This window comes from Neovison vison, chromosome 5 (genome assembly GCF_020171115.1).
Source record: "Neovison vison isolate M4711 chromosome 5, ASM_NN_V1, whole genome shotgun sequence".
In the NCBI taxonomy this organism is placed as follows: Eukaryota; Metazoa; Chordata; class Mammalia; order Carnivora; family Mustelidae; genus Neogale; species Neogale vison.
The window spans coordinates 20,399,471-20,416,441 of NC_058095.1; the positions used below are offsets into that span (position 1 = coordinate 20,399,471).

The 16,971-nt window shown below is 53.5% G+C and overlaps 2 protein-coding genes across 7 annotated transcripts in view; one reads left to right on the forward strand and one right to left on the reverse strand.

Annotated features, from left to right (window-relative positions):
• Window positions 1–7,834, forward strand: part of DNAJC7 (DnaJ heat shock protein family (Hsp40) member C7) — a 28,496-nt gene extending 20,662 nt beyond the window's left edge. For all 3 annotated transcript variants that reach the window (XM_044247928.1, XM_044247929.1, XM_044247930.1), the window contains 6 exons: window positions 498–589; window positions 3,840–3,913; window positions 4,544–4,690; window positions 4,917–5,069; window positions 6,991–7,053; window positions 7,494–7,834. In XM_044247928.1, the coding sequence (XP_044103863.1) occupies window positions 498–589; window positions 3,840–3,913; window positions 4,544–4,690; window positions 4,917–5,069; window positions 6,991–7,053; window positions 7,494–7,531 (567 nt within the window). In that variant the 3' untranslated portion in view covers window positions 7,532–7,834. The remainder of the gene's footprint in view (window positions 1–497; window positions 590–3,839; window positions 3,914–4,543; window positions 4,691–4,916; window positions 5,070–6,990; window positions 7,054–7,493) is intronic.
• Window positions 7,835–9,279: 1,445 nt separating this feature from the next.
• Window positions 9,280–16,217, reverse strand: LOC122906209 (2',3'-cyclic nucleotide 3' phosphodiesterase). 4 transcript variants are annotated; one of them, XM_044247933.1, is made up of 4 exons: window positions 16,115–16,217; window positions 14,272–14,941; window positions 12,090–12,229; window positions 9,280–10,744 (listed from the first exon to the last, which is right to left on the reverse strand). In XM_044247933.1, exons 1-4 carry the CDS (start codon window positions 16,115–16,117, stop codon window positions 10,295–10,297), a joined length of 1,263 nt encoding a protein of 420 aa, XP_044103868.1. In that variant the 5' UTR covers window positions 16,118–16,217; the 3' UTR covers window positions 9,280–10,294. The 4 variants fall into 4 exon arrangements, with proteins under 4 accessions (XP_044103868.1, XP_044103867.1, XP_044103870.1 ...); XM_044247932.1 differs by lacking the exon at window positions 16,115–16,217 and adding an exon at window positions 15,952–16,006; XM_044247935.1 differs by lacking the exon at window positions 16,115–16,217 and adding an exon at window positions 15,059–15,281.
• Window positions 16,218–16,971: the final 754 nt, after the last annotated feature.

A 16,971-nucleotide genomic window follows, 5' to 3' on the forward strand; every position in this document is an offset into this window, starting at 1 on the left:
TTGGAGGAAATTAGAGTATGAGACAGGCTTAGATTTTTTGTCCATCCTAAGTGATACTCCCTGTGTTCGGCTGGAAACGGTCTGCGGGCCCACTCTAGTCCTTCGTACTGTAAGAAACAACAGCAGGCTCCTTGCTCTTATAGTGTTCCAGTGTTTAGAAATCAGAGCAGTTTTACCCCTCTCGTTGGCCTTTGGGAGAATGGAGGGCAGGAACTGCCCTATTTCTGTGTCTCGTCTGGGCACTATCCCAGAATGGCAAAGGTGCTTTATCCCTGCATGTAAGTGTGCCTGGCTTCCATCCCGTAGAAGAGAAACCAGTTTGGAACCTGGTGTCCTTAGCCCTCTGAGACACTGGCTTTCTCAGTGACCAAGAGTAAGTGTGACAGTTGGGAGGCCAGCATGACTGATCCTCTTAGAATTTTGAAGCTGTGCTCACAGCCTCCGGGCTCCCTTGGTCTGCAGAGATGTGAAGTATGACTGCTCTCTCTCTCCTGAAGCTTAGGAAACTAGATGATGCAATAGAAGACTGCACGAGTGCAGTGAAGCTCGATGCCACTTACATAAAAGCCTACTTGAGAAGAGCTCAGTGGTGAGTGCCTCCGGCGGGCGAGGGGAAGAGGGAGTTGCTGCTGGCCTGCCAGGGGAGTTGCACTGTGGATGCTGAAGCAGACCCAGGGATGTTGTGAGGTCATTTGGTCCTTCCCCCTGCCTCTAGGTGGGATTGTTCCAGCCCTAGACTATCTTTATAGACCTCCAGCGGAGGAGATTGCACAAGCTCCCTCAGTCTCCCATGCCTGTGTCTTACGCCCCTCACGGTCAGTAAGTTTCCTCTGATGCCTGACCCAAATTCCTTTTGTTAAAGTTTAAATCCATTTCCTTTGGAGATTGTATTTTGTGTTGTACACTTTTGCTCTAACTTGGCACAGTGCTTGGCACACAGTCGGTGCTCACTCAGTAAATGTTTTGTGGAATGAATGTATGGTGCTTGGAAGAGGAAGAAATAAAGTTATCTCTTGGAGACAGTTCACAGTTGTCCTTCTCCCGTTTGTTCTGGGTTAGGGAAGACAGTCTTTCGATTGAAGGGATTTCATCTGGCTCAGCCTCCCAGTATGAAGGAAGCCCCTTTTGGATTAGCTCCGTGGGACTCGGTGATTTATGAGCCAGGATATGCCTACCTAGATCTAGTGCCCAGATTTGTCTTCAGAGTCAGGGTGCTTGCCAGCTTACTTGTCCATCCAGACTCTTCTCTGCAAACAGGAACCTCCGCAAAGGCAAAGAGAGACCTCCCCCAAATCCATCTCTTCTTATTTCAGATTCTAAGCCAGACAGGAAAGAATATTCCAACCTTTAGAGTTCCAAAAGGAAGACCTATGTGTTGTATACTAATCCTCCAACATTCATTCCATTTCTTGTCATGAAATGTCGGAGCCAAAGAACTGGTGCTGTCACAGGTGCCGAAGGAGCCCGTCATTCTTCAAGCTCCTTGGTCTCATCAGTGGTGCAGGGCATGGCTTGCCTCCCGTTTCATTTTTTTTTAAATAGGAAAATTGCTACTGTGTGTGGTTCTTTTATTTGTTTTAAGTGGATTTCTAAGTAGACCAGTAAGTGTCAAATCAAAACATCCATGGAATTGTATTACAGACCGTGACCCGCTGTCAGTCATCTCTTTGCAAACCGTTGGCAAACATGGAAGCTTTGAAAGACAGCACATACCTTCTCGCCCAGCTAATGACTCAATTTAACAGATTCAAAATGCTGTAGGCAAGTTCATTGTGGTGTTAGCTGTAATGCTAGCAAAGAGAATCCCCTGAGTATCTAGTGGGGCAGGGGTGGCCAGGGGCACGACACCACATCAGCTCAGTGAACACTCTGCAGTGTCCGAACAAGGACTGGGGAGAGAAGAGAAAATTCTTGGCTTGTTAGGAAGGTAATGGAGTGGATAATTACAACTTGATATGTGTTCAATAAGGAAAAATCAAATGGCTTTAATCAGACAACTCTTTGTGGTAGAAACAGAACTATCCTCTGGGTGGCTCTCCCTTTGAGATTCCACCACAGGGAACAGCATGCACTCTTGGGCACAGTTGACCGAAATTTGGCCAGTGGTCCCCTCAAGTAGCTGGGATTGACATGAAGTAGCAGAGATTAGTGCAGGCCAAAGCCGAACCAGGGACAGGGGCCTGACTGCTGCCCAAGTCTTTTGTCAACTTACCCTTGAAGTTGGGGACACACCAGATCTTTGCTACAGTTCCTTTCATGGGCTGGAGTTTCCCTTTTCCCTGAGGCTCTGCTTCTCTACTTTTTCTTCAACTTAAAAAAAAGATACTTTTTTAATAGCTATATAGTTGACATACAGTGTCCTATCGTTTCAGGTGTGCAACGTAGAAAAAAATTTAAATATAGATGTCTCTGAATTTTTAAAACATGTTAAATAAAAATGCAAATCACTGTAATAAGCTTGTTTAATATGTTCCAAAAGGGCATGTAAAGTTTGTTAAGGTTGCTTATCTATCAGATCATTCTACACCTGGGGCTATCAGCTTATATTATTCTTGACCCTGTAAATGGGTTCTCTGTGCTCCTGGTAGCATTTGTGCCATGTGTCTGCAGGGCACTGGCTTTTCTCACCTTTTTTTTTAAATGAAGATTATAAATTAAGATGCTGCTGGAAAATCAGAGATGTTTAAGAAGTTGGGCGTCCCGGGGCGCCTGGGTAGCTCAGTGGGTTAAGCCTCTGCCTTCGGCTCAGGTCATGATCTCAGGGTCCTGGGATCGAGCCCCACATCGGGCTCTCTGCTCAGCAGGGAGCCTGCTTCTCCCTCTCTCTGCCTGCCTCTCTGTCTACTTGTGATCTTTCTCTTGTCAAATAAACAAATAAAATCTAAAAAAAAAAAAAAGTTGGGCATCCCATCTTGCCAGCCACATCAGTACCACCGCCCTGCTGTGGCCTCTTAGCCAGGCGGAGCTCTGATGTTTGCAAAGATGGGTCGGTAAGGGGCAGGATAGTCAGTCTGGTCTTTGTTCTGCAGTGGCTGGCTATGCTGCATCCAGCTGATGCGGTCTGTCTCTGGAACGTCTACCACAGTTTAAGTGGTAGGCCAATCTTGGCGCCAGTGATCTTATCAGGACATGGAAAATGCCACTTTGCTTCTGTGGAAGAGAAGGTCTTAAAAGTTCTGGCCATCAGCCTGTCAAGCTAGATTCCTCCCATCTTGGGCCGACCCCCCCCCCCCCGCTTTTCTTCTGCACTATTGGAATATGAAGCAAGCCTGTGTTTAGAGTCTCCTTTCTTTTGCCTACCTACATCTCTCAGATTGATTAGTCTTAGTGGAAGCATTTGCCAGCAGCCACAGCACCTTGAACTTGATCCTTCAAGTGGCTCACTAATCCCACTTCTGCTCTGGATTGGAGCTGGCCCTGCATGTTTATGGCACTACAGGTTTCAAAGCTTTTCCATATCCGTTGCTCTCACTGGATAATTTTCATTTCAATCCCAAGTAATCGTTCAAGTAGATGCATTTACATTGCCTTTCCTAAGGCAGTCCAGATGCCCCTTGGGTTGGGGACTCTGAAAACAGAAGGAACCTTCTCCTGTTGGTTGCATTCTGCTCAGAGCAGAGGATTACTTTGCTGGTTGGATGCAAGTGGCACGAGATATCCCTCTTTACTTGAGAAATTGGTAGTTAATTTTTTCTCACGGCTGGCTTAAGGACTTCTGTTTCATGATGCATCTCAACCAAAAGTGTGTGTCTCTTGCTTGAGCTGTGCCTCTTCTGCCAGAGTGATACCGAAGGCCATTGCTATTTATGTTGCTGTACCCCCCTGTATTTCCTTCTCAGTTACATGGACACAGAACAGTATGAAGAAGCTGTGCGGGACTATGAAAAAGTATATCAGACGGAGAAAACAAAAGGTAAAGGGATCTGAGAGCATGTTTCTCAGGGAACTGTGAGGTCTTACTCTTAGGCCCTTAAAACTGGACACAGGGTCGTTTGATTCAGGGAACAAGGATATACCAGGAGCTTATCAATGGCCAGCCAGGAAGAAGTGAGGCGAGATGCCAAGTGTAGGATAAGGCACTTCTTTTCTGGCCTTGAACCCTCTCTATCATTTTCACTTCCTTTTCTGTGTAATTAGGATGATGGGAGGAATCAAAGTATGAGTAGATTTTTTTTTATAATCTTCAGAAGAAAACACCATAACTGCACCTGGTATGACTTTTTTTTTTTTTTTTTTTTTTTTTAAGATTTTATTTATTTATTTCACAGACAAGAGAACACAAATAGGCAGAGAGGCAGGCAGAGAGGGGGCGGGAAGTACACTCGCCGCCAAGCAGAGAGCACGATGCGGGGCTCGATCCCAGAACTGTGAGATCATGACCTGAGCCGAAGGCAGAGGCTTTAGCCCACTGAGCCACCAGGCGCCCCTGTGTGCTTGGTATGACTAACAAAGCTTCTGACTGTAACGCATCTGTCTGTGTTAGGTACCTGTTAAGGGAAACCAGAGTCAGATTTGTCCATTGACTCTAACTGTCTCCTTCTAGAACACAAACAGCTCCTAAAAAATGCACAGCTGGAACTGAAGAAGAGTAAGAGGAAAGATTACTACAAAATTCTGGGAGTGGACAAGAATGCCTCTGAGGACGAGATCAAGAAAGCTTACCGGAAACGGGCCTTGATGCACCATCCAGGTAGAGCGGATGCGGGGAACGGACTTGGGAAGCGCAAACCAGGCCAGCCTTGCCAAAGTCAAGCGAGAATGAAAGGTTCTGGCTTTTTAGCTGGGAAAGAGCTGTTGCTAAGTCCCTACCCTCCAAGCTTTGGAAGTGTACCAGATTCTAAAGTCAGACATAAAGTGGTCTCCATCTTAAACTGTTTTCTTGTGATTTTGAGTTCTTCCCATACTCTTCCCTTTAGATCGGCACAGTGGAGCCAGTGCCGAAGTTCAGAAGGAGGAGGAGAAGAAGTTCAAGGAAGTTGGAGAAGCTTTTACCATCCTCTCTGATCCCAAGAAAAAGACTCGCTATGACAGCGGACAGGACCTGGATGAGGAGGGCATGAATATGGGCGGTGAGTTCGTTGGGGCAGCCTGGGATGAACCTGACAGCAGCGGGTGGTTAGAATTTTTCTGAAGACTCTCCAAAGGGGAGTTTGTGTAACAGGGAAGCACAGTGATGTGAAGGACCCCCGGATGGATACCTGCAATGTGTGAGGCACTATGTTGGGCGCTGGAAATACCAGGTGAATCAAACAGGTTCCCTAAGCTCCAAGAACCCAGTCTTGGGCTTTGCACAGTGACCGCAGGCCACATCTGACCCCTGAGCCCTGGATGTAGAGTCCCAACAAGGACAGCCAAGGGTAGCAGGAGCTCATGATGCAGAGTGGGTACTTAGGAGGAGCACTAGCAAGGGAAGGCTTGGAGATGGAGAAGTAATACCTTCGGGGAGCCGTGAGGGGCTGAGCGTGGGAGGCTAGAGGGTGCTCAAGGCAGGGGAAGGTGAGACATGAGGCTGCAATGTAGCTGACTCCCGCCTTGGAAGGCCTTGGCAGCCAGAGTAGGGAATGTGGGCTTTTTTTCATGTCGGCTGGAAGCTTCCTCCCCACTGCAGAGTGTGTGCTGGCTGATATTTACGTGTGTCACTCGTTCCCAGCGGGCTTCAGAGTTCAATTTCCCTGAAAGACTTAAAGCATAGCTGTCAGTGTCGCGCTCACTCCGAGCTCCGCGGGAGACACGACAGGCCGGGAGCTCTGCATACGTCTCAGACCGTGGTCTCTGACGCCAGCCCTCTCTCCTCCATTAAGAAAATCTTGAAATTTAAAATAGGACCGATGATGTTACCTAGATAATCCTTGTCACTGGTTCAGGGTGTGTGTGTAACTTAGATTTACCAGTAGTGAACATTGTTCTGCCTAGCAGTTGAGAGGAGCAGCCAGCAGTCAAAGCTACTGAAGGGTTGTGAGGAGGGGCGCCCTGAACCAGACTTTGGCTCCCGAAGTGTATTTGTGATGGCGGTGATGAGGTGGTTTGGTGCCAGGAAGGGGGTGAGAGATGGCAGGAGACGTGGGTAGGAAAGGGTCGGAGGGCACATGGGAGATGTAGCAGGAGGTGGTTGCTGATGTGTTGGAAGAAGGAAAGGATGAAGCTGAGCGGCTTTAGATGGCTGACTCGCTGGATGCAGTCACGGAGCTAGGGGACCCCAGATGAGCAGGCGCACAGGCAAGGAAGAATCTGCTTTTGGACACAATCTACCTGTTGGAGCAACTGGTGGAAACGAATGCTCTGTGGAGCTTAGGGACTCAGTTGGGGGTGGGGGCAGCAGACCTGCTGTGGTCCGGTGATCAGGCCACAGCACTAGAGTCAGGCAGGAGCTGGAGTGTTCGGTTCTGCTGCCGTCACTGGCTGCATGATCTTGAGCAAGTAACGCGAGCTCTCTACGTAGGTTTTGTTGAGTGTAAATTGGGGATGATGTAAGGTATGAAGAGTACCCAGCACCATGATTGGCACCTAGTAGATGCTTAATAAACCATGGCTTTCCCTCCCCCCTCCTGGCATAGTCTAGACAGAGCATGGAATCAAATGAATACAATAATCTTTAGATCTTGTTCCTATATTTAGTGTTGTTAGCGTTGAAGATAGATTTTCGCCCCCTCAGTAGCAGCCCCAGCATTATAGGGAGACAGTGTGGGGCGAATCTTTTAAGTGAAAATGGCATCCCAGTTGCTGAGAAGAAGGTCTGGCAAAGTAGGTTGAGGCAAAGAAAGCTTTCCTTCAGGTCCAGCTGGGAAGGAGGGAGGAGGGAGGAGGAGGGAGTGTAGGCATGGGGGGTGGGGCAGATAGGCCCACCCTGTCAGTGAGGTTTTGGGAAGGAGGTAAGGGATGAATCTGGGAAAGCTTTGGGGACCCATTCTTAGTGTTGTCATAAGTTCCTCTTCAGACAGGTCTAACTTTTCCAACTTTTTGTCCCTGCCCTGTTTTCTTGCTCTGCTCCAGATTTTGATGCCAACAATATCTTCAAGGCATTCTTTGGCGGTCCTGGGGGCTTCAGCTTTGAAGGTAAGCCTCCCGCTCTCAGGAGTTCCCAGATCACAGGCCCATAACATGACTCCCCACTTGGGTAGTTCTTTGAGAGTCAGAGGGGCCCAGGAGTAGAGGCGGCAGAAGGCCCATCTAGCAGGGAACAGGTCCACTCGGGCTGCTGAGGATGGAGGTGGGGAGGCTCCCGGGTGCACCATGCCTTGGGACCGTTAGTCTACACCTCTGCAGCATCTAGGAGGCGTCTCTAAGCTGTCTAGTGCGGGGCTTCTCTGCGAGAGTGACGCTTAGAAGCTGCACACACACACAGCTGCTACATGCTCCCCTAAGACCTAAGCTGTTGATGCTCTTGGTGGTTTTTCTGTTTGAGTTCGAAGCAGCCCTTGAAGACTTTCCCATAATCAGAGCAGAGTGATCTTTCCACCCAGAGTAAGCTAACAAGCTCTTCTTTTGCCTTACAGCATCTGGTCCAGGGAATTTCTTTTTTCAATTTGGCTAATGAAAGGAAACCATCCAGAACCCAGAAAGTGCAGACTTGCTCAGTGTAACCTTGAACGTGGGCACAGTTCACCACCTCCTCCCTTCATCTCGTCTCCCCGTCCTTAGAGCAGTTTCGTTTTCTTAGTTGGATACCCTGTGTCTGTGTGAGTTGGGGGGAAGGAAAGGGAGCCAGCGCCGAAGACTGCGGGGAGGGGAGGGAGGCGGGGGGTGGACAGGGAGGCAGCTTGTGAATTTTTGTTTTACTGTTTAACTTTATTAAAAAAGAAAAAAAATTAAGAGAATAAAATGTTTTGACCCTTTCTGGCACTTTGCTCTGGCAGCTGCTTTGTGTCACTCCAGAGTTGGTAGGCCAGAGCTGAGACCCTAGTGCGGAGCTGGTACGGACACAGATTGTAGGCTCAGCACCTGCCCATCTGGGGCCTGATGGCGGGGGACGCCAGCCACCTGTCCCAGACCTATTCAGCCTGGGAGTGCTGAACCGGACTGAGTTGGTGTTGGGACCCGCCTGAGGTCAGTCACAGGTGATCTGACGGTAAGGGCCACTGCAGCTCACTAGAAGCTGCGTGTGTCTGGAGCTCATGTGGAGCACGGCTGGCTGCTAAGCCTGAGGCTGGGCTGACCCAGACAGGAGGTTTACACAGGCCCTCACAGCCCTCTGGCCACTGCAGGGTAAAGGACATGGAGACAGGGACAAAATCCTGCCTCCTTTCCTGGTGAGACACACAGCTCTTGGGCTCCAGGGTCCAGGCACAGAACTTAAGCTCACGTGGATGGAGACCACATTCTTAGTAAATACCCCTCACCTTCTCCACTGCTGTCCCCTCTCTGTGGGAGACGAGTTAGGGGAGGAGGCGGTGACCAGTGTCCTGCTCTTCAAGTCATAGTGTTCATGGGAGGTAATCTTTTTTTTTTTTTTTTAAGATTTTATTTATTTGACAGACAGAGATCACAAGTAGATGGAGAGGCAGGCAGAGAGAGAGAGAGAGGGAAGCAGGCTCCCTGCTGAGCAGAGAGCCCGATGCGGGACTCGATCCCAGGACCCCGAGACCATGACCTGAGCCGAAGGCAGCGGCTTAACCCACTGAGCCACCCAGGTTCCCCGGGAGGTAATCTTTTTATGAGTTTAGGCAGAGGGATTTGAGACTTCGATGCTTAGATTTTTGGCACTTTGGTAGTACAGCTGGCTGGGAAAGGACCATGGACCAAATAGGTAACTTACTGCTTCTCTTCCTTCTGAGCCCCAGCCCTTTTCTCTCCAGTCTTCCCCCACTGATGTCAAGGCCAGGGTGATAGTGTGACTCAGTTAGGCCTGTATGAACTCCTGAATGTCAGGTCTTCCCCTGTGTTTGCAGCACCCTGACCTGAGGGTGGCCTTCCCTAGAAGACTGGCAGAAACCCAAACCAGGAACCGTGGGTCTGGCTGAGAAGGCCCCCTGATGGCTGGGGACTGGCACACCTGTGGTCCCGATGCCACAGTTCCGGGGGACAGGCTCTGCTCCACTTCCCTCAGACCCAGCCACCCCCCACTTTCCTGTGTGCATCTAAGATCGGCCGCTCTCCTTTCTGCCGCCTCATGAAAGCCAACACTGTTCAGCTGCCCAACCTCACCCCAGCTGTGCCCAGCCAGCAGAGGGGAGACAGGACCGATGGCCCCAAGCTGCGGGACAAAGCCAGTCCTGATACAGCAGCCCTGGCCCCAGGGAAGACTGAGCTGGGCACAGAAGGGTGAGAGAGACTGCACACAGCCAGGATTAACACAGTTTATTTCACGGTCAGTCTTACAAGTCACTGAGGTCGGACAAAGCCAGGATAGTAACTTAAATTTCAAGCACTTTCGTCCAGTGACAACCTGATTAGCAAGGCCCTGTTACTGAGCAGGGGGGCAGTGGAGGGCACCCCAGGAACCACAGCATGTGTACCAATGTTAAAAAACCCCCTCTCAGAGCACCAGGGGAGCTTGGCCCTTACCAGCCAGGGGTCCACTCCGTTGGCTCTCGGTCCCCCACTGACTAACCCCTGCAGAGGAGCCGCCAAGGCCTCCAGAGGCACCAGGGAGGCAAGCTGGTCTGGGCAGATGGTACTTTCTCTGGCTTCGATTTCCCCAACCCCACAGCCGAGCCACACAACCAGAAAAGATGGCCAGCCCACCCCTTCCTGGGGCAAGACCTGCAGCCAGCTGGGATGTGGCTGTCAAATGTTCCCTAGTCACAGTGTAAAGGAGGAAGGGACAGGCACTTCGGGCCAAAGGTGGGACGCAAAGCCCCTTTTCTACCCTGGTAAAAAAGCCCCAGCATACATCATGGGGCTGCAATGATTAGATTTGGGGTCAAAGCCCAGGGACTTCCCCACCCTTTCCAATCCACAGCCAGTTTCCCGCAGCTGCTGTGACCACCCGGTGGGGACACACAGCTCTGGAGCATCTCCCCCGCTGGCCGGCTCAGGGCAGGGAACCCGGGACAGGCGTCAGGGCATGGGGTTGTGGCTGCGGCTCCAGGCCCAGTTTGGCTCAGCCTTGTCAGCTTTGTTCTGGGTTCCTGAATGGCACTCCCCACACCCCTCTCATGTTGAAAGCTTGGGTGTTAGAGGGGACAAGGGAGGGCAGGAAAAGTTACTTTACAAGTTTTTTTTTAAAAGTTACAGAAAGGTTAACGTTGAGTGTAAAAAAAAAATCTTGAAACAAAGGTCAAGCAGAAGGCATGCTTTCCCTTCCCCTCCACCCCTTCCCTTCTGAGGAGCGGGAGGCTGACAGCGGTGACAACACTCAGATGATGGTGCAGGACTGCAAGGCGCCCCCCTTGCGGCTGCCGTGCGTGGGCACGGGTTTGCCCTTCCCATAGTATCCCGTGAAGATGGCCCTGACCTCCAGCTTCTTGGCCAGGCTCAGCAGCCAGCGCCCATTGCCCAAGGAGCAGAGTTTGCCCCGGCTTAGCTCACCCACCTCCTCGCCTCGGCTGCCCCCCTTCTCCTGCCGCACAATCTCCAGGAGGTCAATGCCCGTCTGCACGGGCTCCACGTCACCCGCGCAGCCGAGGGTGATGTGAGCCCGGCTCCCCCGGGGCAGGCTGTCAGAGGGGGACAGCTTGTCCACGTCATTTGGCCACAATGGCAGCTCCTGCTCGCTCAGCTCCACCCGGGCTCCAGTAGTCTTGGGTGTCACGAAGAGGGCAGTGATGGTCAGCGTGAAGGCCTTGCAGTATGACTTCCTCACCACCTGCGGGGACGGAACGACAGTGCTAAGCTGGACATGGTAGACCCGGGAGCAGACTGTTGAGCAAGGATGGGCCTAGCAGAGGAGAGCACCGTGAACAGAAGCCTCAGGTAAAAGCCACTCATGGCCCCTATGCTGACATGAGCGGAAGAGCCGGAGGACACTGGCGGAGCTGAAGGCCAGACTCCCCCAGCTCTGAGCCTGGTACCCCACCTCCCGGCAGCCCTTTAACCTCGCCGTGTTGGCTCATTCACCTGTTCTTCAGGAATGATGCTAGAACCTACCTCAGTGGCCAGATGAAATAAGTGTCTGGGCACATCGAGAACAGTAACAAGCACATGACAAGCACTATTGTCACTGCTACTCAGCTCACCCCGGGAAAAGCCACCTGAGTGCCCAGGCAATATCGGAGAGGTCAGAAATAAATGCCTCAGATTAAAATCGACTTCGTACACCCGGGTTTACATGGGGTCCTATCTGACTCAGAAAGACCATCTCTCCCGACTGACCGAAACAGTATCTCGTATCTTTGCTCACAATCCCTTGTGTCTGGTGCCTAACAGGGGCTTAATAAACAGTGCTAAGTGCGTGGGTGGCTGAGACCGTGTAGACAGCGTCACCTGTGCGTTCATGCAGCTGTGCTAGGGGCCACGGATACGACAGTAACCCGAACTGAGAAATGCAAGCAGGGGAGACCAGTAAACGATCAGTAAAACGGATGCTGCATTAAGGCAGCATCCCCCACCAGGGAAGACAATTGGGGGAGACAAGTGGAGGGTTGGCAGAAGTCCTCACGGAGGAGGCCACCAGCGGCCGGAGACCAGTGGGTAGCTGGGCCACATGCCTGCGGCTTAAGGACTACACATTAGAGACTGTGGGCAGAAGAGAGCGGCTGAGTGGGAGCAGGGAAAGGTGTGGCACCCCGAAGCCAGGAGCCCCACTATCCCTTGATGTGTGCACCCCACTGCAGGGCAAGGCCAGGCCTGGGACCTGGAGACCAGGACCTCTGAGCACAGGGCTTGCTGGGGGTGGGGGACACCTAAACTTTGCAACTTCACACAGGCAGGAGCCTGCTGCCAAGCATCAGTCTGCAGCGGGAGAAGGCTCTAGGGGGTGAGCGCGCAGGCTGGTAGCAGTCCAGGGGCAGCGAGGTGGTGGGGGAGGCGCATTAAAAAAGGGTGGCTAACAGCTGTGTGACTAAGCCTGTGGCGGTGGGGGTGAACTGGAGCAGGAGATGCCATTTTTCCTGAGGCTGTCTGGTTTCTGGTCCTTGCATTGAGCTGGCCCCCATTTCCAGAAGACCTTGCCCTCTCCACACCTCAGCCACGGGTCCCGGGGGAGCACTCACATCCTGCTGGGCGTACTCGTCTGCCCCTGCAGCCTTTCCGTAGTCACAGAACTTGGTTGTGCAGTGCAGCACGCCGGGGGGTCTCTTCCCAAAGTAGGTGAGCAGTTCGATCTTCTCCCTGGGCTCATCCCCAGAAACAACTGCAGGGAGAGAGTAGGGCAGTCAGGGCAGGAGAGCAGGGGCCATCCTCATACCAACCTCCAAGACCACGGAGGCTTGGAGTGCAGGGGAAAAAAAGATAGCAAGCAGGAGTTCTTCAGCAATCCGGTATAATTCACTCCTTCAGTAGCTGGTCAAACTAACAGCCACGTCAGAGTTACAAAAAGGGGTCTAAATTCCCTGGTTTCATGTTATGTAGATTTTTACATCTCTTCCAGATTTGGAAACTAACACGCTTATAATCCAGGGACAGGCAGCATAGGCCAAGGGAATCTCCACTTTACCAGCTACACATCTGGAAGAGGGAAGCAGGTCATGAAAAATGGGATAGAAGGGCAAAAGGGTGTTGGAACTATTGTGGTATGATGGAAGGAGTCAGAGCTACGTCCTTTGGCCTGGGGCACATGACTGACTCTGTTCTAAACAAGTACCATTAGGGCGACCATACACCCATTTTCCCAGGACCACCCAGGGAACTCTAAGCAGTGCCCCCTTTCACTCAGGCCTACCCGGACCAGAAGTTACCTGGTCAATGTAACAGGTGCTGTGCAGGCCTGTTTGGTGGATGAGAGCCTATAAAGGGCCTAGAGGAGGAAGGGCCTTGGGATAGGAGATATCATATGGCAAGACCTGGGAAATCAAGACCTGATTTCAATTTCCAGACATCAGGCCTTGGGGCTTGTTTCAGTCACTAAATCAGTCGTATTCACTTCCAGAGTCCCTACAAGGAGGTTTCTCACCCTCCACAGTGGAGGGAGAGCTCTGCTCTGAGCGCAGGCCCGTTACATTTGTCCTGCTGTGTCCTAGGCAGGAAAGGGTGGCAGTTTTTAATGGTAAAGGCAGCTACAAGAGGCAAAGCAACTCTAATCAGGAGCTCGCCCTGTAGGGTGCTTTGCTGCTAAGCAGTTCCAGGTGCTGGGCTCACACCTGGGTGACGTCACTGCAGGCCTCATGGTTCCCTGGCTTCCCGGTGTTCCAGCTTTAGGAGCCAAGAAGAGATCTCTGAGCTCTATCCAGGCACAGATTTTGCCTCTGAACAACACACAGACATACGGGTGGGAAGATCATCTAAAATTTGGGGACACCAGAAATTGGCTAAAAGAACAGAGGGATTAGTGGGTGATCTATCCCTAAGAGATCACTGGAGGCCAATGGTCACAGAGGAAAATGAAGGCCTCCCTTACCCCAACCTGCCCTACCCCTTGCCAGGAGAGCTCCCGCCTGGTATGGCGAGGCCCCTGCTAGAGCTGACAGAGTCCAGCGGGCTCTCACCGAAGCTCTGAGCAAATCCCACACCCCTCCAGGGGGTTTCCCCTCTGCAAAATGAGGGGTCTGGACTAGGTGTGAGGCTGTTCTCTGGAGCTGCAGGAAGCCCCAGAAGGTTGCACTGGGCAGCCTCAAGCCTGGGAATCATACCCACTGAAGTCACAATGGTCTTAATTGTGATTTTTTTGCAGCTTAGGATTCTGTGCAATATTTTTTGTCTAGGTTCTTTTACTATTTATTTATTTAGAGAGGGAGGCAGGGAGGGACAGAGGGAGAGAAGAGAAAGAATCTTAAGCAAAGACTCCCAACATGGGGCTCATCTCACTGACCCTGAGATCATGACCTGAGTCAAAATCAAGAGTCGGACGCTTAAACGACTGAGCCACCCAGGTGCCCCTTATTTTTTTAGGGATCTCTCCTCCCAGCATGGGGCTGGGATTCACGAGCCCGAGATCAAGAGTCACAGGCTCTACTCACTGAGCCATCCAGGTGCCCCTCTGTGGAATATTTTACTTCAGAAAAATGGCTCTGCTGCTAAAGGCCAGGTGGAAACACGGCCTCATGTCCTCCCACCCCCACCACCTGCCCAGAAGACAGGGCCCGTGGTCTCCATGGGGGGTGGGGTGGGGCGAGGAGGGGTACAGTGAGCTGAGAGGGCGCCCTGTGCCTCCACCGCTGTGCCTCGCCACCCCCAGCCTCCCCTCTGCCAGAGGACAGCGGCAGTCCCCGCTCCTGCCCCCCATCCCCGGCCACCTACAGTGTCGCAGCTCCTTCTTGAAGGCCTTGTGGTTGCCCAGCTCCTCCAGGAAGGCCTGGCCGGCCTTGCGGAGGCTCTCAGAGCTCTTCTTGGTCAGGAACCAGCCGAAGTAGAGCGGCAGGAAGTCCTTCTCCAGCCCGGGCTTCAGCTTCTTCAGCTCGTCGGCCGACAGCTGCCACTGGTTCTTCTCCTTGAGCTGCGCGCAGTCCAGACGCCACGCCGTCTTGGGCTCCACCAGCACCACCTGGTACTGGTACTGGTCGGCTAAGTCAAAGAGCTGCTCCAGCCGCTCGCGCTCGTGGTTGGTGTCGTCCAGCACCAGGACGCGCACATCGCGGCGGCAGTAGGCAGCCAGGTCCTCGTCCAGCCGCTTGTACTCCTCCGAGAAGTCGCCTCGGCCGCCGGGGGTGATCTTGTAGGCGTCGGCGGACACCATCTTGGTGCCGTCCCGATACCTGTCCACGATGGCCCGCGCCAGGGTGGACTTGCCGCTCCCTGGCAGGCCCCGCAGGATGAAGAGGGTCTTGCACTCCAGCAGCGTGGCCACGGTCTCCTCATCCTGCAGGAAGGGAAATTGCAGCTCCGGCTTGTCCTTGGCCCCTGACGACGACATTTTCCGGAAGAAGATCTTGGGCAGGAACGTGTGGCTCTTTCGGGAGAAGCTTCTATTCTGTGAGGAGGAAAGAGCGGAGGTCAGCCAGTTCGCTCCAGGCCACCCCACCGGCCTTGCCCCCTGCGCTCTGGCCTCCTCCTACTTGGGGCTCCCAGCCCTGAGTTGAAAGCACACCCCGGTGCGGTGGGCACCTTCCCAGGCCCAGGACTGGACCTTCTTCTCCTTCTCCGTCCTGGGTGCTGGTGGTGGAGGAGGGAGAGGAGAGCTTGTCTGAGTGTTTCCTAAACTCTGAATTCCTTCTGGTTGGGGCTGCAGCTTCAAGGATCCCCCACAGCTACTGCCTCTAAAGGGAAAGTGTGCTGGGCGCGCATGTCCCGTGGTTCTAGAAGCAGACCCTAACTTTATATTCTTGGCATCTATTAAGGATGACCTCTTTGGAGGTGGGGCTGCTATGTCTGGGCAAAGGCACAGCTGCCCTGGCTCTGGGTGTGCAGAGGAGGCTGGGGATGGAGAAGGGTTACCCAAAGACTGCCTCCCCAACCCCCACAAGGGCAGCAACAGATAATACTCTCTTGTCTGGGATGGGGGGGGGACAATGGTCCCACAGAAGGGCTGGTGGGGGGCAGGGCAGGAGAACGCCGGACAAAGGGCCTCATTCACCACGCCTGCCACCTCCTCTTCTGCCCTCGGCCCCCCACAAAGTCGTGGTCTTCGTGCCTGCCCCAGGACCGGGCGGCCCACGGCACCTGCCTCCAGGGTCCAGCTCTGCCCCCCCGCCCCCAACTTTGCTGTGTGTCGGCAGCACGTCTCTGAGCCTGTTGTTTTCCCGCCTGCTAAAAGCCACAAGTGACAAGCTGTTGCTGCAAGCGGTCGCTCTAAAGCGGCTCCACCGCGGCCCTGGCACTGGCTTTTCTCAGATAAGGCCCTCGGGCGGCGGGAGAAGGAGAGGGACGCCCGCCCCGCACTATCCCCGGGCCACACTCCGCGGGCCGAACTCCCGCAGCGCCCGATCCCGCCCTTCTCCGGCGGCCGTGCCCGCTCCCCAACTCGGCCCCGGTCTCCCCTACCTCAGGCTGCACCCCACGGCCCAGAAAGCCAGAGCTCAACATGCGAACCTCGGATCCTCATTTGCATGCCACTTCCTCCCGAAAATCCCCCTGAACTCTCGTTTTCCGTAAGGGTGCTTCCCCGTCCCGCCCCCTCCCGTCCCGCCTCCCCGCGCCCGCTCACCATGATGAGGGGCGCGCCGCCGCCGCCGCCTTAGCAGGCACTAGCTCTCCGGGGCCGCCCGCCTGCGCGGAGGGACACGGACCCAGAGGTGGCGCGACCCCCGCCCCGGGCCGCTTTACATAGCCCGGGGGCGGAGCGCGCGCGGCGGGCCGGGGGCAGGGCGGGGCCTCATCGCGCAGGCGCGGCGGGTCGAAACCCGAAACTGACGCGGCGCGGCGCGGAGAGGAAGTCGCTTAGTGTCCAGCCCCGGCCGCCGGGGCGCACGTGTACCCTTCAGAGTTCCCGAGGAACTCTAGAAAGAGGGGGGCAGTCACCTTTCCTGGGTCACGCTCCGGGTTAGGATGAGCCCAGGGAGGCCAGGTCCTGTCCTTGTTTAAAATTGTGGTATTTTATTCATCGTGGGGTTTAGCGTTGTGGATGTGTTTTTACATTACATTAGAATTCTACCTGTTGCTTAGTGAGTTTCCTGGAGCCCCGTGAACCACTGCATCTGAAATGCCTTACTCGCCTCACATTAGTGGGGGTCTGGTCCTAGCTAGCCTAACTTCAGCCCTAAACCTTCCAAGGACTGGAGAGATGAAACCAGGATGGCAACAGCCGGGACAGATGAGTAATGTAGTGAAATCCTGGCTCATCTTCTGAGGCAGCTGTTGAGCGCCACCTCCTCTGCGAAGCCACCGAAAAAGCTGGGTCGGATTTTGGAGAGCTTCCCGTGTACCAAGTGCTGTGCTGAGCACTCAGAGAAGTCTCCTGCCAACCCTGGGGGCAGATACCGTTCTACGGAGGAGGAAACCAGCTTGTGGAGTCTGATTTACTTCACTGTACCATCTGGAGGTGGCGCAGGTGGAGTCCAGCTG